The sequence below is a fragment of the Pteropus vampyrus genome, unplaced genomic scaffold, assembly GCF_000151845.1.
Source record: "Pteropus vampyrus isolate Shadow unplaced genomic scaffold, Pvam_2.0 Scaffold571, whole genome shotgun sequence".
NCBI classification, from domain to species: Eukaryota; Metazoa; Chordata; class Mammalia; order Chiroptera; family Pteropodidae; genus Pteropus; species Pteropus vampyrus.
Window position 1 is genome coordinate 876537 of NW_011889352.1, and position 25842 is coordinate 902378.

At 37.2% G+C, this 25842-nt stretch overlaps 2 protein-coding genes and 2 pseudogenes across 4 annotated transcripts; 2 read left to right on the top strand and 2 right to left on the bottom strand.

The window, feature by feature from the left end:
- The first annotated feature begins 1359 nt into the window (after nucleotides 1-1359).
- Nucleotides 1360-20774, top strand: FAM161A (family with sequence similarity 161 member A). Of its 3 annotated transcripts, none has more exons than XM_011384351.2 (7): nucleotides 1360-2034; nucleotides 9065-9303; nucleotides 10600-11769; nucleotides 12129-12296; nucleotides 13952-14051; nucleotides 19860-20014; nucleotides 20624-20774. In XM_011384351.2, the coding sequence occupies exons 1-7, from the start codon at nucleotides 1849-1851 to the stop codon at nucleotides 20757-20759; spliced, it is 2154 nt and encodes a 717-aa protein (XP_011382653.1). In that variant the 5' UTR covers nucleotides 1360-1848; the 3' UTR covers nucleotides 20760-20774. The 3 variants fall into 3 exon arrangements, with proteins under 3 accessions (XP_011382653.1, XP_011382654.1, XP_011382655.1); XM_011384353.2 differs by having other exon boundaries at nucleotides 2020-2150; XM_011384352.2 differs by lacking the exon at nucleotides 12129-12296 and having other exon boundaries at nucleotides 1364-2034.
- Nucleotides 20338-20456, bottom strand: LOC111733512 (annotated as a pseudogene).
- A 1564-nt stretch (nucleotides 20775-22338) lies between the features above and the next one.
- On the top strand, nucleotides 22339-24637 carry LOC105308399 (protein FAM161A-like). The gene is made up of 2 exons (XM_011384355.2): nucleotides 22339-22549; nucleotides 23159-24637. The coding sequence occupies exons 1-2, from the start codon at nucleotides 22407-22409 to the stop codon at nucleotides 23292-23294; spliced, it is 279 nt and encodes a 92-aa protein (XP_011382657.1). The 5' UTR covers nucleotides 22339-22406; the 3' UTR covers nucleotides 23295-24637.
- On the bottom strand, nucleotides 22873-22991 carry LOC111733513 (annotated as a pseudogene).
- Nucleotides 24638-25842: the final 1205 nt, after the last annotated feature.

The following is a 25842-nucleotide window of genomic DNA, read 5'->3' on the forward strand; positions in this document are numbered from 1 at the left end:
AAATTCCTCCAGTGTTGGAAAATTATCTCTTCCAGCAAATAAAACTATTCAGTAATTAAAAAGGAACAGAACAGACTACTCAGATATATACAACATGGATGAATCTAAAAAAAAAAAAAAAGTATGCCAAGCAAAAGAAGCTGGGAGCAAAAAGTACATACTGATGATTCCATTTATATGAAGTTCTAGAACAGTGAAGGGGATGGAATGGAGAATAGACTGGGAAGGGACACAAGGGATCTTTCTGAGATGATGGAAATGTTCTATATCGTAATAGTATGATTTCATGAGTGAAGGCATTTATCAAAATTTATCCAACTATACTTTAAGATCTGTTCATTTGTATATGTTACATCTCAATACAAAAGTGCAAAAATAATTCTTCCTATGATGATTTAAGATGTCATTTTCTTGTAAGTTTGTCCATTTCTGCTCTATATACTTTGAGGCTATGTTATTAGATATCTGCAAGTTTAGAATATTGCTGGTAAATGGAAACTTTTCAGCTCTTCTACACACATAGACAACTTTCCTATTCTATTCTATTCTATTCTACTCTTGCCTAGTCATCGCTTTGCAGTGCTTCAACATGTAGACCTGTCTTGTTGTTTTGGGGATGAGCTTACACCAAATCTCAAGAGAATCAGCTGCATGTGAATGAATGGAGGTCCCTCCTATGGTCACTTGGGGCGTCCATACCTCACGGGCTTCTGACTCTGGATTCTGCTCAGAATCGAGCCGGTTCAGTGTGCGAAGCAAATTTCAGCTCAAAAAATCTGAAGGAGATGGAGAGTGGGGGTTTTGCAGGTGCTCACACTCCAGACTTGCGAACAAGAAAGGCTTGATAAGAAGGGCTCAGCCCTTAGAGATGGATTCCAGACAGCATACCGTAGCTTTATGGTGACCATGCCGGTTGTAGAGCCGGGGGCAGGAGGAGGCGGGAGGCTGGGGTGAGGGGGCGGGGGAGAGAGTTGCGTCAGCCTCAGAAAGTAGGGGTTAGGTAGCAGGTAGCTGTGACAGCAACATGCTTGCAATTCTCAGGCTGAGCCTTAACAGCCACGTGGAGTAGAAGGAAGGTGCCATTGAGAAATGTTGACAGGGTAAGGGGGAGAGGGAGTATGTCTGTGGTTACAGTTCGGCGCTCGCGCCCTCCAGTGCTAACCACTATAAAGTTGATGAACTCAAGCTGCAAACACCGGGTTCATACACCTGTATTGTCATTCACTGGTAGGTGGGCCAGGCTTCCCCAACTCTGGGCTTTTATTGGTCAGAACAAGAAAAAGCGTTTCTAGTAGCCTCCTTCGGATTGGTAGATTTCTGGTAGCTCATGTCAATCAGAGTAGAATGTACTGTACTCCTTTCCATTCTCTGGCTCCGGGGGGAGCCATGTTAGCGAGATGCAAACCTTGCCACAGTTCTGAGGCTGCCACACAACAGCATCCCCTGCTTTCCTCTGCCACCGCCATCTCCTTCGAACATTATTTCAATGAATGAAAAGGCGCTTTTTTTCTTTTTCACAAATCAAGTTGTTTCACTAGTATGATGTGCAAAGTCTGTGTTTACGCGGTGAGGCGCGAAGCTGGGGAAGAGGTGCCCTGTTCTGCCGGGCTAACCCTCTAAACCAGCACAGACCACTAACTCCCTCTATCCAGGAGGCACCCGCCTTGACTCTCCCGCAGCGTGAGAGGATTTTGAGTGACTTTTGGCCCCTCGCGGCCCCTGTAGCGTCCCTAGTTACCGTACCCCTAGTAACCCCCGCCCCAAGCAGGGAGCCGCTGGGTAGCCTGAGGCCGCGCCGGCTTCTCCGCCCTGGGCCAGCGCGGGCGCTTAGGCCTCGGCGGCGAGGTGATGGCCGCCTCTCACCGAGCGGCGAAGCTGGCGGCCAGCAGTCTCCAAATCCCGGTAGATCCCATCACCGGAGCGCGGGTCGCCCAGTACGAACGCGAAGACCCCTTAGAAGCTCTGGCGGCGGCGGCGGCCTTGGAGGAGGAAGAGGAAAAGCAGGAGGCGGCGGTGCGGCCGGCGCGGGCGCCGGTAATGTAGGGGCCGGACGCGGGCTGGGGCTGCGTGCTGTCTGAGGGCTGAGCGTCCCCGCTGGGCTGAGCGACGTGCTGGGAAACGCGGCGCCCTGTCCAGATCCTCCCTACCTGGTAATTCTGGCCCCACCACCTTCTCTGTGTCCTCACGGAAAACTCAAAACCGAAGCGCTGAAGTGTTTTAATTTTCCCCAAAGAGGTTGTAAAAATTTCTTGGAGAGCATTTACTATATTTAGACTAGAGAGTGCAAAGTACAGAACTTTACTCCTTATGCTCCAGCATCTGTCAGTAGATATCCCCTTTTTAACTTAGGGAAGACTGAGCTACCTGTAGAGGATAGTCCATAAAACTCAGGTGAATCAACGGTGCTGTCAGAGGTGTGTTTTGTTGTCACCTTAAGGTCTTGGTTATCAGTGCATCTGATAACACGATGCTTAAAAGGCGATTTTTAAAACCATCAAGAGTTCAGTGGATAGATCAAACAGATATAGTTAAGCATCTAGAGAAGCAAATTACTGAGGACCCAATGTTTTCTAAATGGCTCTTTAGGGTGGGGTGGGATAGCCTTTTCACTGATCATTTTTCAGTGTCACATGTGTTCTGAACACCTGTCCACCAGGTAGACGGAGAATCTGCCATCTGTTCTATTCTCTTAAAATATAGAAACCTTGGATTTTAACTGTCAATCTGCAGATATAAACCTCCTTGCCCCCAGTTAAAGAGTCTTAATGGCATATGTCCAAGCCTCTCAGACACAAAACGTTATGGTCTAGCGCTAATGGAAATCACTGGATATTTTGGAATTTAATCTCTTTAATCTACACTAAAACTGTTAATCACGAAATCTGTAGCGACACCTTTTATGGTCAGCATTTCACCAACAGACATAAACTACTTAAGGTTATCCAGAGTAAGGCAGATTGAGACCCTGAACATGAACCAGAGTGAGAGTTGTAGGACCAATTTCATTCATGATAAAATGTCCCCTACACAAGTTTCAATAGCCAACAAAGGAGACAAAATGATGGAGGAAAAAGATTTGAATGGAGAAAAAGGATTTGGAGTCCTAGATTATGACTCATTCTCTGCCATTTGCTAGATGATATTAAGATGTAACTTCTTTCTATCTCAGTTTCCTTATCTGTAAAGGCACTATAATTGTCTCTCATTCTTGCCTCACTGGTATGTTATGACAATCAAATGAAAGAGTGTGTGTCATAGCTAAAGAACAGTTAGTATAAATTAATAATAATAATAATTACTGCCAGCAGGACTGTCATTTGAACAACCTGCCCAAAGATTAAATCCTACTTTGGGGGGTAGAGGAGTCAGTCATTTCTATAGTTGCAGTACTTCCAGAATGCTTTGTTAAACTGCAGATTTGTGTTAGAAACTTATTACCTTAGGAGAGATTAATTTATCTAATGAGCTAATTTCAAACAAGATCCTATCAAAAAATAAAGGAGGTTAATTTGTATAAATATGACACTGTTCTGAGACCACCACACTTACAGGATCCAAAAAGCAAACCTGGATAAGCTGCCACTTATTGCCTGATAGCCAGAGGATACTGGGGTAGGGAAAAAGGACACTGAAAAGGCAAGAAAGAGTGTGCAGGAGCCAAGCTGGCTTAAGTCTCCACCTTGATCTTTAAAGGTTAATTTGGCTCAACTTTGTCATCTATAAAATGTAGCAAACTCAGATACCATACCCACCACACAAAATTGATTAGAGAACCAGCTGTCACAGTAGGCCCCCAGGTCCCTTTCAGTCCTTTGGTTTGCGGAAGCTTCCAACCCCCACCCCTTGCAGGACTCTGCCCATGTTGGGCACTGAGGCAAGTTCTTTGAATTTAGCCTCAGTTGGAGATATCAGTTCATAGGCATTGTTATGTAGTTGATGATGATATGGGTAAAGAAGTATTCTATAATCCACAGTTAAAATGTCACTGACTTTCCTAATAAGTGGCCTTCTCTTTTTCATCAAATATTGAGCATTTATTAAGTGCTATTCGGTGAGGAATGACGCAGACATAGCTCATGTCATCACAGAGCTTCCAGTCTGGTGGGGAGGTTAGATAATAAAAAACAGATGATTGTAAGATGGGAAATATTGGGAAAGAAATGAACAGGTTACTATGATTTTAAAAAGTAGTAGGAGGGAAGCTACTTAAATGAGTTAACATTTAAGTCGATGACTGATAGATGAGAACGAGTAGCCATTTGAAGAGTGGGATGGGAAAAGCATTCCAGGCAGAGGTAACAGCATATGCAGAGACCTTAAGATAGGGAAAGGAAGAGCTTTGTGTGATCAGGATGTGAAAGCCAGCAGAACTGGAAAAGAGGGGGTTTACATGTAGCTCTACCTCATTCCTTACGAATCCTTTCAATGCAAAAAAATTTTAATAAAAATTCCAGAATTGCAGATGATACAGAAAGACAATACCACAAATAATTGTAAGCGCTGATCACTAATGAAGCACATGTGCTGGAAGGAGTCATCATCTAAATGGGTCAAGCCAATCTAGGGAAGATTATCCTCTAATCTAGTGGCTACGTGTACAACATTCCACAAAAAGCCGAACAATTAAAGGGAAAGAGTGCTATTTTAGGCTCTTGGAAAATAATGTGCTTAAGTCTAGGTTATTTGATCTACTAAAATATTTTCTTCTGTGTGGAGACAATTAAAAATGAAATTAAGAGTTAGAAGTTCCTTATTAACCATTCATCTGTTTTAGGTAAAACACTGTGGGATCAGTTTATCTGAAAAGGTCAGGCTAGTGCTAACAGTAGGAAGTGGAAATGGAATGGATACTGTCAAAAGTCAGTGAATAAGTTAAATTATTAGACCTTCCACATCTTTTCAGAAGCTACTCATCCTTCTATATCTTTTTCAAACAGTTTTCCAGGTCCAAACAAATTTTATCCTTTTTGTGTAAATGATTGTTGTAAAGCCTTCTTTTAAGGGATGGTCTAAAAGAATGAATAGGGAGCATATGAATGCTTTTGCCTAAAAACAGTTCTTTGGCATATCCTCCTTGTTTTAGTTATACGTTTTGGAAAATAAGCCCTTTCCTTAATACTTGGTTGAATATATACCTCTTTAGAGCAGTCAGTATTTCTTTGAATGATTCAGCCCTTTGTGAGGGAATACCTGTCCTCTTGTCTTGGTGGAAACTTACTATTTTTTTAGCTGTACATTCATTCATCCAACAAATATGTATTGAGCATCTGCCTTTGGCCAGGCACTTTTCTAGGCACTGAGAACAAACTGTGAACAAAGACAAATCCTCGCCTTTGCCTTTGTGATGCTTACTTTTTGGTAGGGGCAGGCATACAGTACACAAATAAGTAAAGATCTGTAGAATATCAGTGGGTGGTGAGTACTTAAAGAAGAAAAGGGATGCTGACAATGAGTTGGGGACGAGGTTATAATTTCAGTTAGGGTAGTCAGTGAAGACCTCGTTGAGGAGATAACATTTGAATAAAGAGAGAACAGCATGTGCTAAGGTCCTGAGGTGATTTTGCTGATGCTGTGAGCTTTGGAAAAACAGCAAACTAGAATCAGCCACTGCTACTAGAATGAACTGTTGCTGCTCAGGGGTGACTCAAGCAGACAGAGAACTAACAGGAAGGAGTAGGTCCCTATTTTCTACTCCAGCCTTGCGGTCTCCTTCTAGCCCCACTTTTGGCAGAGTCTAATGGGTTGCAGCTGGCAAAGCACAAATATGGTTTGTAGAGTCCCATCCCCAGCATCACATTGCAGGGTACAGAAGGGTGGCATTGGAGCTGAGAGACAATAGTTTAACATACTGGCACACTTGCTTTACATATCATAAAGCTGATGTTAAAAAGGTTAGGGCCCATGTCACATGACTAAGAAGTACAGGCTTGAATAATTCTGAAACTGTCTGTAATCTTTCTCCTAAGCCATAAGAACACTCCAAACTGAACACTCCAAACACTCTTAACTTCTATTCAACCCTTTCATTTTCTAAGGGTTTTAAGGCAGCTGAAACCAGGTAACCAGTGAATAGCACAAGAAATGGAAACCACTTCCTGCTTGCCATAACCTCCTTTTCCAGCCTTGCTTCCCAAAATTGCCTTATGCATTTTATTCTCCTCTTACCCTCCAACTGTGTCACTTTATTCTCCAACATGCTCCCCACCACTGCAGCTTTTGCTAATGTCATTTCTTTTGTCCAGAGTACTTTCTCTTTCTTTCCCCCTATACTCTCTCTGTTCCTCTAGATTCTTCCATTCTTGATTCAGCTCAAATATCACCTGCTCAAGGAAGCCTTCCTTTATCTCACAAACTCAAACCAAACAAAAGCTCCCATCCTTTAAATATACTTACCTCCTCTTGCTGCTTATTTAAATGTTGATGTTGGCCAACACTTCCATCCTCAGATTCTTGTCCTATTGCCCACACTTTCTGCAGGTACATCCAAGGATGCACCTGCCACTTCTGTGTGCATCTTTCCCATATCACCATCTTCAGCCCAGCCTTCTTACCAGGCCTCCAAATATATTTACCACCTGTTTCCTGGACATTTGGCTGTCCTACTATCCCCTCAAACTCAGTGCGTCTAAAAGAGAAATGCATTTCCTTTTCCTAAAACACTCTCCTTCCCTGTATTCTCTATACTGATGAATGGTAGCAGCACCATCTACCTAGATGGGCAGCACTCCAAATGAAAGTCTTCAGTTTCTTGCCCACAATCCAGGCCATTATCAAGTTCATGAATCAGCCTCCTAAATCTACCAAGGCAGCCTCCTTGATGCTGCTGTACTAATCCTGCCCTTAATACATCTATCTCAGACCTTTGCAGTAGTTCATTAACTGCTACCAACCTTTCTTCCTTCACTAAACTCTATCTGCTACCAGAAGAATCCTTCTGAATATTACTGATCATGTCACTCCTCTGCTCACATCCCTTGGGCTCTTAGTTGAGGCTGCTGACTTGCCTTCTTCATCTGTTTTCCTATCCTTTCCTGTGCTCCATATGCCCTGTTCCCCACCCCTACTCAGACTATTTACCTCCCTCTGAGCACACCATGGTTGTTCCTTCCTCTTGTGGCAAAAAAACAAACAAACAAACAAACAAAAACCCTTCCTGCCCTTGAGAGGAGTGTGGTGTGTCTTTGGAACCTAACACGGGATTTGAATTAAATCCCAGCTTTAGTAGTTACTAGCTATGTGATTGCAAACGTGTCACCTAAATCTCCAAGCTTCAGTTTCCTCATCAAGAACAGAGTACCTGCCAGTTACATCATCATGTGGTAACATATGATGAATGTTCTAGCACTGTGCCTCAGATTTCTTTGTTTTTCAGTGCATCCCTTATCTGACAAAATTTGTTGTCATCCAACCTTATGTCTCCAGTCTAGCTCATCTTTGTAAATTCTGCCTCTTCTCCCCCCCCGCCACTCCCAGTCTTGGTGATTGATACTGTAACGTACGTGGTCACTCATCTCTCTCCCTGCTCAGCTTGGAGCAGCTCATAGGCAGGAATCAGGAGTTCTGTCCTATTCAAAGCCTGTTGTTGATTATGTACACATCCTCTCCTAAACTAGCTGGAAGCTTCTCAAAGGTGGAGTTTTTATCTGACTTGTATATTTCAGCATCTAACTGAATACTGGTTGTCCCTAAATATTTAATGAATGAGGAATTTAACAAAGCATTCATCACTACAGCTAAGTGGTGAGGAGCACATGTAGAAATAGTAGAAGACATCAGAAAGTTATCTTGGTTATGTTGTACGACAATAAAGCAATTCTTGGAGTCATAGATTTGTTGGTAATAAATTTCTGCACAGCAGTTCTACTGAAGAAAACTTGATTTCCTTTATTCATTTTCTCTAAGTTACCCCAAATGGCACAACACTCACCTCTGGTACACTGTTTTTAGCCCATTTTTTAAAACACTATATCAATAACTATTACATACAATTGACCCTTCTGAATTTACCCATTAGGAGAAGCTACTCAGATTTATTTCATAGTATCTTGTCTGATTGGGTCTATAATTTTCTATGGCAAATACACTTTTTAAAAATTTCGAGTCTACTTCAGGTAGTAGGCTAAATTTGAGACCATGGTCAGCAGCCTATTATGCGTAGTTTCATAAATAACTTCAACTGTTTCTCAACTGAGAAAATATTAAAATTTCTATATTTATGGAGAAAATGGGGTTTTTACCTCTACAGTTGCTTCAATTGAAAGAACTTTGAAAGGTGTATGAAAGGAATGAGGGAAGATCAGTCAGCCCCTTCCAGGCATGACCTGTATATCGAATAACTACACTATGTGTAGTTACTGTAATACTCTTGTTCTCTTTTCACTCCCAAAATTCCTGTCACATAGGGGAGCTCCTGCTCTTGTGGCCCACAGGAATGGCTGTTCTGACAGTCCCTCTCACCCCCTTCCACACCCTCCTACTTCCTCTTCAGGTCTCTTCTGGACATCTCCCTGGCTTCTTGATAAGCCCTGAGAACTTTGTTCCCTCCATTCTGCGGCCTTCATTCCCCTTTTCCCCTATCTTCCCTCCACTGGGACCCCCTTGGGGCCTATACTGCAGAAGCCCAGCTGGGCAAGGGTGTTGGGCTGTGGTTGCTTGGTTTGCAGCAGGAAGAACTGTGTTCTTATTCATTTCAGTTAAAACTTAAAATTCGGAAGGAGGCTCTTTATAAAGGGTGGTTTGGTTCTATCCTGTTATAGTGTATGGGTTAGTACATAGTCTGGGAATCTAACCATTCTTTATAAAATGGATTAAATGGCATTTATTTTCTGGCAGCTTGGCCTGTCTGTCTGTCTGTCTATCTGTCTGTCTCTCTCTCTCTCTCTCTCTCTCTCTCTCTCGTTCTTAATAAAATGTCATTAGGGGAAAATGCATAGCCCACAAGTAACTTATAATCCATTAGTGTATGTATGAAGCCCACAAATAAGCAGCAGCATTGGGAATCAGTGTCAAATTTATTTGTATTTCAATTCTAAACACCAGATAACAGGTTTTTTCCTTCTATCAGGCTGATTTTAACACCAACGTTTCTGGAGTGGATGATCGAACACATATAAGCAGTGAAGACCTCGTGGACTTTTCTGGTATTTACTACTCTAATGAAGAATATTTTAGGAAACTAGAAGAGCTGAAGGCTGCCCACGTGGAAACTATGGCAAAGTTAGAGAAAATGTACCAGAATAAATTAAATTTAAATGAAGTTCAGCCAGTAATCATCAGGGAAGAAGCGCCTAGTGTCTCTTCCATGTAAGTTTGTACATAATGTTATTTGTGGACTCTAAAATAAAATGTATACTTAAAAGTACAGAACAAAATTATTTCAGAATATTTTCTGTCAAATATCCCTTATACTTTTTTTCCCCCTTGTACTTTTTTTCCCCCTTATACTTTGAATGATATATGACGGTAAGATTTTATTCAAAATGTTTAATGTTTCATCAACCTACTAGGTGACTTCTTGCTTTGAGGGTCATTTTGTGTCCATTTGATCTTTTTCCTTTGATCTGTCATTCATAGAACTGTAGTCATGTAGCAGAATATTTAGTCTGGGCCATTTTTAAATTATGAATATTAAAATTTAAAAGCCCTTATAATATGTGGATTAACATGAGCTCATTAAAGATACAGTACAAAGAGTTCAGGACTAAAACATAGATCTGATTCAAACTTTCCAAATAGTCTGTAATTTCAAGACCGATTTCTTTTTCTGCTATAAACTCTTCTATTTTGAAACTTGAGGCAAGTCCTTTAACTCATCTATTTGGTCAGTGCTGAATGAGCACCTCCTGTGTGCCAGACCTTACCTGGACACTGAGGACTCAAAATCAAGATGCCCTCAAGGAGCTCAAAGACTAGCTGAGAACCCAAAATTACAATACAACATGGTATAACAGTGTTATGAAGACAGAGCAAGAAGCAGTTGATCATGTCAAGGTGTCAGTGGAGGGACACAGGCAGGAATTTTCTACTGAAATCATATCTGAGTTCAGTTTTGAAGGAAGAATAGCTGCAGCAGATGCAGGAAGCAAGGAGTGGCCTTCTAGGCAGAGAAACCACATGTGCAAAGGCATGGTGGCATGAAAAGTCATGATGTGTGTGAGGGATGTGACTTAAGAATGGTGACTAGGGATAGGGAGAGGAGAAGTGGAACTGAAAAAGTAGGCAGGGGCTAATCTTGAAGGGCTTTATAATCTACACTTGACTTCATAACAGTAAAAATCATGGAAAAGTTTCAAGAAGGGGAGTGACATGATCAGATGTATGCTTTAAGATGTGACTCTAGAAAACGTGGATAAATTCAACAGAGGTTAGACACAAGGAGCCTTGGCTGTCTCAAGTTCTTCCCCTATAAAATGAGGGTGTTGAATTAGATAATTTATGAGCATCTTCCAGCTCTATTCTAAATAAAAATGATCATTTTTATAAGCCCTATCCAGCTCCTATCTTCTGATTATACCTTGATCTAAGAAAATATGTAATTCTTAATTTTTATTTTTGGTCATATACGACTGAAAGTGTAACCTAATTATTCCCCTCATTTAGGTCTGTCTTGGAAAAGAATTCCTATCACCCTATCTCATTAACAACATCGCTTTCAGAGCCTGATTTAAGTCATGCTTCCTCCTTGATTATGACTTCCTCTGAAGATGAGTTGCCCAACTTAGAAAAGGAGTATCCCGAGAAAAACAGAAGGATGACGTATGCGAAGGAGCTCATCAACAACATGTGGAGAAACTTTTCTGTTAAAGATTATATTCAGTGTGAAGATGCTAACTTCCCGGCAGTTGAAAAAACAAAGAAGAAACCTAAAGAATGGGTGCCAAAGATTACAGTACCTGAGCCTTTTCAAATGATGATCAGAGAACAGAAGAAAAAAGAAGAGAACATGAAATCTAAATCAGATATTGAAATGGTACAAAAACTGCTCAAAAAACAAGAAGAAGATTCAGAGTGTAAGAAAAAATTCCGAGCCAATCCAGTTCCAGCATTTGTCTTTCTCCCCCTTTATCATGATATAGTCAAGCAAAATGAAGAACGGAGAAAGACTATGAAGGAGAAATATAAAGAAGCTCTTTTGGCCTCACAAAAGCCATTTAAGTTTATTGCAAGGGAGGAACAAAAGCAAGCAATCCGAGAAAAGCAGCTGAGAGACTTTTTTAAGTCTAAAAAGAAAACAAATCGATTTAAAGCCAGACTTATACCTCGATCTACTTATGGTTTAATTTCCAATGACAGGTTAAAAGAAGAAGAGCTCTACAGAAACAATAGGGCACAGCTGAGAGCCCAAGAGCTTTTACTTAATTTATCCCCTTTACCTCGTAGACCAGCTCGCAGAAGTTTTGCTGCAAGGAAGTCCAAGTGTCCTGAACAGGCTGAAAAGTTGAAGTGTAAGCACAGGGCTAGGTGCCAGACTGCTGATTTTGGAGATGTTCCTGAGAGATATCAGAGACACCCCTCAGAACAGAAGTATCTAAAACCCCTAACAGTCTGTAAACCACCCGATCTTCATGCAGCCTCACATGCATCCACTAAAAGAGAGAAAATTTTGGCAGACATTGTAGCAGACGAAGAAAATTTAAAAGAAAAACGTTGGCCTTATCTGTCTCCAAAGCACAAGTCACCAGTAAGAAGTGGAAGTGCAAAGCGTGTGCCATATGACTGCAACCCTCCAATGCCCACAGTATCTTCCAGAGGAAGAGAACAAGCCACAAGGTAAATAACTAGGATACACTGCTAACTGACTTATGGTTGCTAAAATAGTGTATGCAGCACTATTGATTTTATGTCAGTGACTTTGAAAATATGAAGAAATTATTATATCTGGTAATATATTTTACTATATAATATAGGACATTTTGCCAGAGGGTGTTCTTCTAAGAAATGTATTTTCCATTTTAAGAATCTTCGGGGATAGAAAAGGTTTTAGTCAGCCTATTGATTACCAATTTCACAAGTCAGATCCTTCTCAAAAGGTTGCCGTTTTCATCCTTTGAATTATCCTGTGTTAAATCTTTGCTAAGCAACATTCTCATTGGCTTAAAGTGAATTAAGCCTTAGTTTATTGCCCTCAGGAGATCACTTGAGGAAAAGAAAATGTTGGAAGAAGAGAGAAATCGGATCCTAACTAAGCAGAAGCAAAGAATGAAAGAATTGCAGAAACTCCTGACAACACGGGCTAAGGCTTATGACTCACATCAAAGTTTAGCTCAAATGTCTAAATCCAGAATAAAATCTCTGAGGTATCACAAAAGAATCCTGAACCTCCAGATCACTGGTTTTCAAACTTTCTTTTTTTAATCAATATATACCAACATATATGAACAGATTAAGAATAGTATTAGTATTTTAGTTTCTGGATTCCAGTTACTATTAGTTACTTAAATTCAGCACACACTGACACACACACTCACATTCACTCACTCACCTCATGGTGAGAACCAACATGCATACTCACACACCTGATGATGAGGGCAATGAAGCCATGTTAAACAGAAATGTTTTACATTGTGGCCATAGTTAATATATCAGCATCTAATCTTTTTCTTTATATTATTGATTGCGTTATATAATATTGAGAAAAATCTTGATCCATACAGATAAAGCTCTTTTTTAACATCTTGCCACGTAACCTCAGAATATTCTTGAATAAACAGATATGTCAAAGAGCTTTGTTCTAAGGTTTGCACGAAATCCGATGACACAAATTAACACATTGGTGTTAATTAACATCAATTATGTGATGTGTTGATTAACATATGTGTTAATGTTTAGTGGTATATGTTGCATTTTGTTACACTTTTAATATAAATAAATAAAAATATTCACAGAACCCCTTTACAGAATGCTGGAATTCTTCAATACAAAGTTTGAAAATCAGTGTTCCAGAGGAACATTTTTGTGTTGCACATAAACATAAAAATGTTCATGTTTAAGTAGGAAAATAACTCCCCACAAAGCCAGGTAAGTAATATGATTTATTAATTTTTAATATAATCTATAAATGCCCCTAAAGTCTATATTTGCTTTTAATTACAAATATTTCTTTTTAACTATTTATTAAAAATAATAATAATTACATTCCTTTACAATGTATATTATATATGTTCCTTATAATGTGTATCAATGTGATTCATTGATGGAGGAAACTTAATTCGATGAACTTGAGCTAAAAATTCTTTATAATTATACTATTCATCCTTAGTTAACAGGATTTTTCATAATACCAACTTGTACATGATTAAGCATAATTATCATTTTTATTATAATTATTTTCTCTAATCCATGAAATCTTATTATCTTGGTAGAGTTAGTATATTTTACATAGAGAAAATAGCATAGTTGGATTCATTATAGGATCTTACACAATAAGTACATTTACTTTGAATTTATGTATTTGGTTCCTGTTTCTCTATATATTTATAGTCCCTCACTCCTCATTTCTCCCCTGACCTGTTATCATTTCATTAACTTTGCCACCAACCTATAGGAGATCTCATTTAAGGGAATAAAGAAGAGCAAGGTCTTGTTTTCAGCAGAAATTTCTTAAAGAGAAGATATCTAATTTGGACTAATTTTTCTTGGTTTATATACTTATAAATGAGATAGAGGGCATTCATTCATCGCTTCAGGCCAGTTTGAAGCCCCTTAATACATAATATCTTAAAGATTTCAGAACTGTCAAAGTACCCAGACTGCTCCCAGGATATAAAATGTGTGCTTTCAGAACCTAGTGTTTTTATTCTGCATTCCATAAAAATTTACCAATCTCGAAAAGGAATGGTGATAAACTAAACTGTGCTGATAATTTAATTTCTAATTTGTCATCTGAACTCAACGTTATATATGGAAGTTCTTATTTCTTTTTAAAATTCTATTCCTTTTTATTTGATTTTAGAAAGAGTGAAAAGGAAAGGATGAGAGAATACCGACAAGAACTAGAAGAAAGAGAAGAAAAATTAAAAAACAGGCCACTACTATTTGAAAGAGTTGCTCAGGTTGTGTTTGTTGAAATTTAAAAGCTATTGTCAGCATTGTTTTTAACATCTCCAGCTCTTAATTTACAGTTCATTTGTCTTATGTGTTATATAATGTATTGAAACATTATTTCTGTGACAGCTTCACCAAATTAGTCAAGTAAGTAGTTTTGCTTACATCTGAGCATTGGATCTTGTTGATGAGGCATGTATGCTTGATAAAGAACATGCTGCTAATTCAATCATTTTCAAAATAATAGTGTCACAACCTGTTTTTAATGGCTGATCTTTTTTCAGTACCAACTTGGCCAAATATTAAGGTGAGGCTTCGTGATATGATTTGGAAGTCTTTGGAGAATTAAAAAATGAAACAAAATACCTATTGAATCAGACTTATTTCTGCCAGTGGTTTTTTTCTTTGAGATATAACTGATAAACAGCACTGTATAAGTTTAAGGTATATAGCATAATGACTTCACGTATATAAATTGCAAAATTACCACAATAAGTTAACTTCTATCACTTCATATATTGTTAACAAAAAAATTTTTTTCCTTAGGAGAATTTTTAGGATTTACTCTTAGCAACTTTCAAATATACCATACAGCAGTGTTAACCATAGTCACCATGTTGTAATTTACATCCCCGAGACTTATTTCTCTTATAATTCAAGTTTGTACCTTTTGACCATCTTCATCCAGTTCCTCCTGGTAACCACAAATCTGATCTTTTTTTGAGTTTTTTATTTTTAGGTTCCACATATAAGTGAGGTCATACAGTATTTGTCTTTCTGTCTTACTTATTTTACTTAGTATAACATCCTCAAAATCCATCCATGTTGTTGCAAATGGCAGGGTTGCCTTCTTTCTATGGCTGAATAGTATTCCATTGTGTATATATTACCACATTTTCTTTATCTTTTTATCTTTTAATGGGCTCTTAGGTTGTTTCCATGTCTCGGCTATTATAAATAATGCTTCAGTGAATGTGGGAGTACAGATATCTCTTTGACATAGTGATTTTGTTTCCTTCAGATGCATACCAGGAAGTGGAATTGCTAGATCATGTGGTAGTTCTATTTTTAATTTTTAAAGAAACCTCCATACTGTTTTCCATAGTGGCTGTACTAATTTACATTCCCACCAACAATACACAATGGTTTCCTTTTCTCCACATCCTCACCAGCATATATTTCTTGTCTTTTTGACAATAGCCATTCTAACAGGTGTGAGGTTTTATCTCATTGTGGTTTCGATTTACATTTCCCTGATGATTAGTGATGTTGAACACTTTTTCTTTTACCTGTCAGCCATTTGAATATCTCCTCTGGAAAAATGTATACTCAGTCCTTTGCCCACTTTTATATTGTTTGTTTTTTTTTTGTTGTTGTTGTTTTTTGCTATTGACTTATATAAAGAACTTGAGTTCTTTATATATTTTGTATAACCCTTTATCAGATATATGATTTGCAAATATTTTCTCCCATTCAGTAGATTGCCTTTTCATTTTGTTGTTCAATTTTTTAAGGAATTCCTTTTCAATGGAAAAATAATTTGGTTCTATGAACAGTGAATCCCAATTTTACTAAATTTACACTGTTTTGCAATCTTTCTCTTTAGAGAGATTTGTTAATTTCAGATCATCTTTTCCTTAAGTACTCATAAGGGAGAGGTTCCTAGGTGTCATGGCTTAAAAATAGGATAACTAGAGGTTACAAGTGCTGTATTATGTGAATTTCAGGCTGTTACTTTTGGAGCTTTCTGCCAGCATGTGCCTGGGACAGATGAGTGTTATTACAACACTGTCCTTGTCAATGACTTTTTGAGGACTAGGGACATGTATTGTGGGTGAATCTACATATTACAGTCTGTCAAAGTTATAAGAACCCTTTGGTTTGATTTGGATATAATTTTATGTAGTGCTTGTCATTTTAAGTAGTGAGTTTCTTTTTAATGTCTCAGTTTCAACTTTAAGGGGAAAAATCATTATAAGCCGTTCTGCATTACTCAGCATAAAGTAATAAACTTTGGCTCAAAGCAGTTATCTCCAGCTCACAACTGCAGGTATTTATGTCCACTTGTCAAGATTTCCCACAGGCATCTACATTTATCTTGCCCCAAGCTAGATTTTCCTCTTTGATTTCCTATTTTGGTTGGGCCACTATTTGGATGACTGGGAACCACTTTTCCTCTCCATTCAGTTGTCACTAAGAGAACTGACAAGTTTTCTTCCTAAATAATATTTGGATCTACTTTTCTCCATTCTTGATGGTAAAATGCTAGGTGAAACCTCTGTTACTGCCTTAGTTAATATAATGAATGGTTTGACTGGTTTTCCTGCCTTGTTCTTTTCCATTGATATACCCATTCCCTTGTGAAAATGTTAGCCCTGGGTAGTTCATTAATAACTGCTGATAACAGTGGCAATTGCAGAGGAAGAAACTGAAGTTCAAAGAAGGTAATTCATAAGATTTATGGTTAGTCAATAATAAAACTAGGATTGGAACTCAAGTCACTCTGCTTCAAACACTTAACACTAAGCTGTTCTGCTTTCTCCCAAAAGACAAATCCAGGAGTCTTAGCATGGTATGCAGAATCCTCTATGATCTGATCTCTGTTAACCTATTTATTTTGTCTACCACTGCACTCCCCGCAGCCCCACTATGTACACCCTTTATTCTTAGGCCATATAAGACTAGTAGTTTTAAATTTGAAATCTTTATTCATTCTTTTTCTGAACATCCTTAGAGCCTCTTCCTATTTTTCCTCCTGCTCATTTCCAGTCTTAGTGTAAAATCACTTCTTACACTGTTGGCCCTGGTTGGGTTGGGGGTGCCCTTTCCTCTGTGTTCTTTTATTACCCTTTGCATACCTTTTTCTTTGCTCCTGCCACATGTATGGAAATTATCTAAGGATCTCTCTCCTTTCCAGCTTGTTGCTTTCAAGGACGGTGGTCAAATCTTTATATTCCCAGCATCTAGCACCTAGGACAACATCTGGCACAGAGGAGATGTTAATAAACAAATATTTGTTGAAACAAAACAATTATAATGATCAAATTAGCCAGATAATGACCTATCATTTTCTTTCTGGGATTAGACCAGGTTGAGAGCACTACCCTGATGATGTATTAGTGATGAGTCTCAGCATTAATAAGCAGTTTTGCCATGCTGTGAAATCCTACTGTTTCTAAGCACCAGAGAAAATGTGGCAAAATAAGTGATGTGTATGAAATTAAAACCATTAAGGAATTTTAAATGTTGAAAATATAGTTTCATAGCTATTATTTCTTCTACCACTTCTGATATATGTTGTTCCCTTTGCCTAAAATACTTCTTTCCCTACATACTGGGTACCCTGCCTCCCATGAAGGCTTGCCACAAGATATTTAGTAATTATTAAATAAATGAAAGGATTACTACAAATAAAGTTACAGTTATAAAAAGTATTTTTTTCCCTTCAGTCCTAGGGTATTGATAACAAACTTTCATCATATGTTATTTTGATTTCCTGAAGAAACAAAGCCAAAATTTTTTACAGACTATTTGATAGAAAAATAAATAACCATACGATTATTTTAACTGTTCCTGTTACCTCATAGTCTTTATCATTCTTTTGCATAGTGAAATGCAAGGGGGAAATGTTTATTTCAATTAGGAACAATTACATACTATTCACCTTGATATAAAATATTAAAGGTAATTAATTCCATATGCAGAGTGACTGGCAATGACTTTTTGCTTTGGTTTTGTTAACATAAATTAGTACATTTTTTTCTTGCAGTCTATTTTGTTGTGACCTTTGGTGCTAATTAAGAGTAGTTATATAATAAATTCACTCACAACTTTATTCATTACCCATTTGTAAGTGTTCATTGTGGTCTTGCTGCTGTCGAGTTATCCCCTAATCTAAGCCTATGATCCAGTACAGAACAAACTGTGTTGTCCTGTTTCTTGGACATTACAGGGCTTATAAACTGAGTAGATGTTAAATTGAATTTTAAACCAAATTAAGATGAAGGCTTAAGAGCACTAACTTTGATTAGTGTTTTAATCTCTTTTATATTTAATTTGCTTAGATCAGAATATACCATCCTTAATGCATTCAGAGTTGTGTTTGGGATTTCTTTATTCTGCTTTACAGTCTTTGGGGCATAATTCTTCTCACATTACTGTACCTTTCAGTTTCCCAAGGCTTGTCTGTTAGTATTCATAGCCTCTGGATGGGTGTTTACTTTCTTCTCTAAAAATTGTTATTCATAGTGGGTGCATTTCAGTAGCAGTTTGAGTGCTTCATTTTCAGTTTTCCAGAGTGTCAGAAAATGCACTGGTGATAGTTTTATCAATTGTAATTGGTCTCTGCTATTTTGATTTCTCCCATGAAACACTAGACTCCATAGTCCCTCATTATACTGGAGTACCGTGGTTGGGCAAATATCTGACAACTGCACTACTGAAGGCAGGCTTTAGGCTAACTTCAGTCTCCAGGATGACCACTATAACTTAGAGAAGGGAGCAGGTTGGAGTGGAAAAGACCCAGGAAAGGGTCAGGAGACTTGGTTCCATCACTTACTCTTCTTGTGACCTTAAGCTAACCGCAGAAGTCGGGGTAGAGGGAGTATCTTGGGTTTTCTTAGTTGTTAAATTTGGGGGTGAGACTTGCTGTTTTCCCACACCCTTTCCAGTGTAGGATACCACTTGTGCATTAGAATTGGGCCATTCCTGGTCACCTTGCTTTAGCCCTATACTAGGATGTTTGTATCCACTCATAGGAGCTAAAAGTGGACTAAAGCCAGGGAACTAGTGTGAACCCAGTCCTCTTGTGGCTCCATAAAGCCTGTTGTCTCAGGAACTGTGACGACTTCCAATTTGCTTCAGGTACGAGAGGGTCACCACAACTCCTATAGGTCCCAAAGCCAGAAAGTAACGTTCTGGAGATTTAAACCCAATTCTAAATTCATGTTCTTTTTGCTGTATCCATAGCTTCCTCTACAAAGTAAAGATAACACTGATGATTTTGATGGAGTAGAGGTAATTTATAAAAAGTAAAAATTACAGTAGGCACACAAAATAAAAGAACTTTCTGACAACTGTCACATGAACTATTTTCTTACTGATTTTTCCAGATATCTTTGAGCAGTCATAAAAGTGTATAAAACAGTTACAGTACAAAGAATAATTATATGTCAAAACTTATGTGGCCACCCAGGTCAATAAATAGAGCATTGCCAGCACCCCAGAAACTCTGTGCAATGCTCCCAGATCAAACCCCTCTCCCCTGCCCCTAGAGGTAACCACGCTACTAACTTTTGAGATAAGCGTTTCCTTGTTTTTCTTTGCAGTTTTACCACCTATATACCTATCCCTAAACAATATAGTTTAGTTTTGCCTGTTTGGGGCCTTTTATAATTGAATCATATTATGTACACTTTTGCGTTTTGTTTCTTTTGCTCAGTATTATGTTCATGAGATCCATCCATGTTGTGATGTATAGCTAGAGTTCATTCATTTTCATTGCTTTATTTTACTCTGTTGTCTGAAAAGATCACGATTTATCCTTCCTACTGTTGATAGACATTTATGTTGTTTCCAGTTTTGGATTGTTACAAACAATATCATCCTGAACATTTTTATACATGTCTCCTGGAGCACATATGTAGGAGTTTCTCTGTGTGTATACCTAGGAATAGAATTGCTGGTCAGAGGGTATGCATATTTTCAACGAACTGTGATTACTGAATTTAATTTTCACTGGAGCTTTTAACCAATACATTTTTAATAGCAATTTAAAATATTTTATTCTCATCTAAAAAGGTTTGTCTTTCCTATAGAAAAATGCAAGAATGGCAGCAGAAAAGCATTATTCTAACATCCTAAAAGCACTAGGAATATCTGATGAGTTTGTTTCAAAGAAAGGCCAATGTGGAAGAATATTTGAGTCCTTCAGCGATCAAGAGATGAAAAGTTTCACTGAAGATAAAGAAAGGTAACATATATAAGTCTGAATGGTATACCTCTGAAAAAATTCTTACCTGGAGGAAAGCATAAAATTCTGTTCTATAATATTTTTTAAAGGTCTTTTACCTAGTTGAATACATGTGAACTGATGTAAAATATGTTGATATTTTAACATGTTTGACATTCAAAATATTATACAGTGATGAAGTATCTTGTTTTTAAGGCAGAATAATTTACATTTCTGACTGGCATAAATAATGAAAATAAACATGCTTTCAAATGAAGTTAAAAGAGTAAACCAAGTTTTAAAATAAATTAGTTCTCAGAGGAATATTTACTTTAAAAAAAAAATGCCTGCAGCGCCTGATATTCCTAGGTGGTCTCCCATCCAAGTACTAACCAGGCTCCACCTTGCTTAGCTTCCAAGATCAGACCAGATCAGGCACGTTCAGGGGAGCATGGCCGTAGACAGAAATATTTACTTTTCCAACTGGCACTTTCATAGAGTTTTTCTGATGAATTGGAGCTTATACACCTGAGGAAGACTGACTACATGATGACGTATATTGCAAAGGGTTTGTTTACCTTTAAACCAAACCATTTTTCCTTTGAAAGATTGATAAATTTCTTCTTCTAGCTTTAATGAAGAAGAAAAAATAGAAGAAAGAGAGAATGAGGAAGAAAATTATTTTACTGATACCAACAGCCAGGATTCTTGCAGGGAAAAAGATGAAGCTGATGAAGAGAGTGAAGAAAAATCTGTCGAAGAATAAAACAGAATCAGCAGAGCCTCCTCCCTGTGTCTGTGCTGTTGTTTGCAGCATAGTGTATTAGCAGCTGTGTGGGTGTTAGCAGCTGTGCTTGTGTTAAGAATGTGGATGGGAACCCATCTGATGTGTGCAGGGCTCTCGAGCAAAGTCATCTGTAGCGGAAAAGGTCAAATCCTGCCGATTGGCCATTTGGTCAGTTAGAATAAGGCTTTGCCTATCATGTTTTAAAATTGCTACATATGGTCTGTTCACAACTTTGATCTTATTTGTATTTTTAGCTAACTTCAGTCTCCAGGATGACCACTATAACTTAGAGAAGGGAGCAGGTTGGAGTGGAAAAGACTCAGGAAAGGGTCAGGAGACTTGGTTCCATCACTTACTCTTCTTGTGACCTTAAGCTAACCGCAGAAGTCGGGGTAGAGGGAGTATCTTGGGTTTTCTTAGTTGTTAAATTTGGGGGTGAGACTTGCTGTTTTCCCACACCCTTTCCAGTGTAGGATACCACTTGTGCATTAGAATTGGGCCATTCCTGGTCACCTTGCTTTAGCCCTATACTAGGATGTTTGTATCCACTCATAGGAGCTAAAAGTGGACTAAAGCCAGGGAACTAGTGTGAACCCAGTCCTCTTGTGGCTCCATAAAGCCTGTTGTCTCAGGAACTGTGACGACTTCCAATTTGCTTCAGGTACGAGAGGGTCACCACAACTCCTACAGGTCCCAAAGCCAGAAAGTAACGTTCTGGAGATTTAAACCCAATTCTAAATTCATGTTCTTTTTGCTGTATCCATAGCTTCCTCTACAAAGTAAAGATAACACTGATGATTTTGATGGAGTAGAGGTAATTTATAAAAAGTAAAAATTACAGTAGGCACACAAAATAAAAGAACTTTCTGACAACTGTCACATGAACTATTTTCTTACTGATTTTTCCAGATATCTTTGAGCAGTCATAAAAGTGTATAAAACAGTTACAGTACAAAGAATAATTATATGTCAAAACTTATGTGGCCACCCAGGTCAATAAATAGAGCATTGCCAGCACCCCAGAAACTCTGTGCAATGCTCCCAGATCAAACCCCTCTCCCCTGCCCCTAGAGGTAACCACGCTACTAACTTTTGAGATAAGCGTTTCCTTGTTTTTCTTTGCAGTTTTACCACCTATATACCTATCCCTAAACAATATAGTTTAGTTTTGCCTGTTTGGGGCCTTTTATAATTGAATCATATTATGTACACTTTTGCGTTTTGTTTCTTTTGCTCAGTATTATGTTCATGAGATCCATCCATGTTGTGATGTATAGCTAGAGTTCATTCATTTTCATTGCTTTATTTTACTCTGTTGTCTGAAAAGATCACGATTTATCCTTCCTACTGTTGATAGACATTTATGTTGTTTCCAGTTTTGGATTGTTACAAACAATATCATCCTGAACATTTTTATACATGTCTCCTGGAGCACATATGTAGGAGTTTCTCTGTGTGTATACCTAGGAATAGAATTGCTGGTCAGAGGGTATGCATATTTTCAACGAACTGTGATTACTGAATTTAATTTTCACTGGAGCTTTTAACCAATACATTTTTAATAGCAATTTAAAATATTTTATTCTCATCTAAAAAGGTTTGTCTTTCCTATAGAAAAATGCAAGAATGGCAGCAGAAAAGCATTATTCTAACATCCTAAAAGCACTAGGAATATCTGATGAGTTTGTTTCAAAGAAAGGCCAATGTGGAAGAATATTTGAGTCCTTCAGCGATCAAGAGATGAAAAGTTTCACTGAAGATAAAGAAAGGTAACATATATAAGTCTGAATGGTATACCTCTGAAAAAATTCTTACCTGGAGGAAAGCATAAAATTCTGTTCTATAATATTTTTTAAAGGTCTTTTACCTAGTTGAATACATGTGAACTGATGTAAAATATGTTGATATTTTAACATGTTTGACATTCAAAATATTATACAGTGATGAAGTATCTTGTTTTTAAGGCAGAATAATTTACATTTCTGACTGGCATAAATAATGAAAATAAACATGCTTTCAAATGAAGTTAAAAGAGTAAACCAAGTTTTAAAATAAATTAGTTCTCAGAGGAATATTTACTTTAAAAAAAAAATGCCTGCAGCGCCTGATATTCCTAGGTGGTCTCCCATCCAAGTACTAACCAGGCTCCACCTTGCTTAGCTTCCAAGATCAGACCAGATCAGGCACGTTCAGGGGAGCATGGCCGTAGACAGAAATATTTACTTTTCCAACTGGCACTTTCATAGAGTTTTTCTGATGAATTGGAGCTTATACACCTGAGGAAGACTGACTACATGATGACGTATATTGCAAAGGGTTTGTTTACCTTTAAACCAAACCATTTTTCCTTTGAAAGATTGATAAATTTCTTCTTCTAGCTTTAATGAAGAAGAAAAAATAGAAGAAAGAGAGAATGAGGAAGAAAATTATTTTACTGATACCAACAGCCAGGATTCTTGCAGGGAAAAAGATGAAGCTGATGAAGAGAGTGAAGAAAAATCTGTCGAAGAATAAAACAGAATCAGCAGAGCCTCCTCCCTGTGTCTGTGCTGTTGTTTGCAGCATAGTGTATTAGCAGCTGTGTGGGTGTTAGCAGCTGTGCTTGTGTTAAGAATGTGGATGGGAACCCATCTGATGTGTGCAGGGCTCTCGAGCAAAGTCATCTGTAGCGGAAAAGGTCAAATCCTGCCGATTGGCCATTTGGTCAGTTAGAATAAGGCTTTGCCTATCATGTTTTAAAATTGCTACATATGGTCTGTTCACAACTTTGATCTTATTTGTATTTTTAAAAAGTGTTTGAGAATCACAGCTGTCACAAACTGATTAGTCATAAAAAATATATATTACTTCATTATTTTGGTGGGAAAAAATGGCTTAGCATTCAGAGCAGAGAGAAATATTGGCCTTTAGTGATTTGTTTGAAAAAAATTTTTTTCATTTTTTTAAAGCATGAATTAATAAATATTTTTAAATTATACTATTTGCTCATTCTTTTTCTCTGCAATACATCTCACAAAATGAATCCTCAAACTTATTTTACTAGGTATTTTAAGTTTCTTATCTGAGCCATTTTTCAAAATAAAATATAGAAAAAAATACATACTTGCAAATTTACATTCATTTCTACACTGAGAGTTTACTGTTAAATTATCCATAGTATCATCACTTTTTTTATCTTTAATTTTATTCTAAATTATTTTTGATATCTATATTATTAGAAAAGCATTTATATTCTTTTTAACCTTGTATATTGACAGATGGAAAGAATTATAGCATCGAGTTATAATTTTAATAAATATCAGCCCTGTTTTATATATGATGAAATTTGTACATAATAACTTGTCCAAGGCAAATCTCTAAAATAATTCAGATTTGACTCTTTAATACAAGGCCCAGCTGTACTCAACTTCTTACATATTATTACAGACACACTTTGTCTTTCTGTGCGTGATGTTAATTTGATTTTATGAATCTATCATTTTTCCTCTTTAAGTAGATTTTTGTTTTAAAAATTCAAACCTGTCATAAAGATGTGATAGGGTGAGACATTTTCTTTTCTAAAAACAATCAATCTCCTTTAAAGAGGATGAACTAATAAAGGTGTATATAATAACAGTGTTTCCCAACTGACAGTTTATGTTTTAAATGAAGAAATAAGGTGATTTTTCTCAATTAAGGGCAAATATTTATCTGTAATTTCTTTCCTACACTTTGTATTAAACTATTTGTCACTAACATTAGATTGTAAACTTCTTGAATGTTGGCACCATTTAAAAATTCATCTTTGTAATTCTTTAATATTTTGCACAGGATTGTGCATATGGTAGGTACTTAATAAAGGCTTAGATGAGTAAGTAGATGAATATGTTTTTTAATTATATACTTCAAAATGAATACACATGGGATTAAAAACATTTCCCTTCTAATTTATTGAGAACCTATGAAACACAATCCACAAATTGTAATATTTTAAATATTACTTGTTTTCAAGGATTTGCTCCTCATTCTGTCTCTTCTCAGTTTTATGAGGAGAGTATAGGACTTGGTTTCAGAACTAATCTTCAGTTTTCTTTAAAAATGGGAATAGTACCTGTATTGAGTGGCTATAGGAAGGATTAGATGAAATGATGTTTGTAAAACTTCTTTGCAAACTAGGCTATTCAAATGATAGTGCCACAGTATAGGATATTCCTAAAGAAACTTTTAACTTTCGACACTTTTATTAAAATAAGATACAATGTGATTTAAATATTATTTGTTAGAAATAATGTGTGAACCCCCTTTTTAAAGACAGTGATCTGGTAAACATAAAGCCAAACTTAGAAGACATTGGCAGTTTCAAATCATTCTGTGCAAAAATCACTTTTTTTAGAAAGCCATCATATTGACAGCTGATTTATTTAATGTGTGATATTACACAATAAAAAGAGAAAAAAATTGAGAAGAAAAATAAGAAAATCTGGTATATGTCAAAAGTCAAGGAATAATATGCATGCTTAATCTAACTTTGAAAAGATGGTAAGACAAAAAAATGGCAATAGAATTTGCCTCTGGAACAAAGCCTGGGAGTAGGCAGTGGAAGACTTAGTTTTTTGTTTTGTTTTTTCCCTTCAACATATATATTAAAGAAAAATATAAATGAGGCTTTAGCCTTGTTGGAAGCTACTTTCTAGTCAAGGATTTAGAGTAGCTTGACAGCAAGAAAAGATAAAAATACTTATATCTTTTTCTGATACTAAAAAAAATGTATACATCGTAAACAGTTTATTTGAATCAGGGTCCAAACATTGCACTTGGTTAATAAGTCTCTTAAGTCGCTTTTTAATACATCTCTTTTTTCTTGCAATATTGTTGTTGAGGGACCTGGTCGTTTGTCCTGTAGAGTATCCCACTCTGAATTTTGTCATTTAATGTGTTCTCTGCGTTTCCTATAAATTAGTAGTAGTTAGATCTAAGCTTGATCAGATTTATATTTGATGTTTTCAGCAAGAATATTTCATAGGTCATAGTGTATATTTCCATCAAGGAAGTACATAATGTCTAATGATCTTTCCTTTTGTGA

Coding starts and splice junctions, on each gene's coding strand:
- FAM161A (XM_011384351.2), top strand. CDS start 1,849: ATGGCCGCCTCTCACCGAGCGGCGAAGCTGGCGGCCAGCAGTCTCCAA. Junction 11,770..12,128: donor GGAAGAGAACAAGCCACAAG/GTAAATAACTAG, acceptor TATTGCCCTCAG/GAGATCACTTGAGGAAAAGA. Junction 14,052..19,859: donor TATTTGAAAGAGTTGCTCAG/GTTGTGTTTGTT, acceptor TCTTTCCTATAG/AAAAATGCAAGAATGGCAGC.
- LOC105308399 (XM_011384355.2), top strand. CDS start 22,407: ATGGCAGCAGAAAAGCATTATTCTAACATCCTAAAAGCACTAGGAATA. Junction 22,550..23,158: donor TTCACTGAAGATAAAGAAAG/GTAACATATATA, acceptor TTCTTCTTCTAG/CTTTAATGAAGAAGAAAAAA.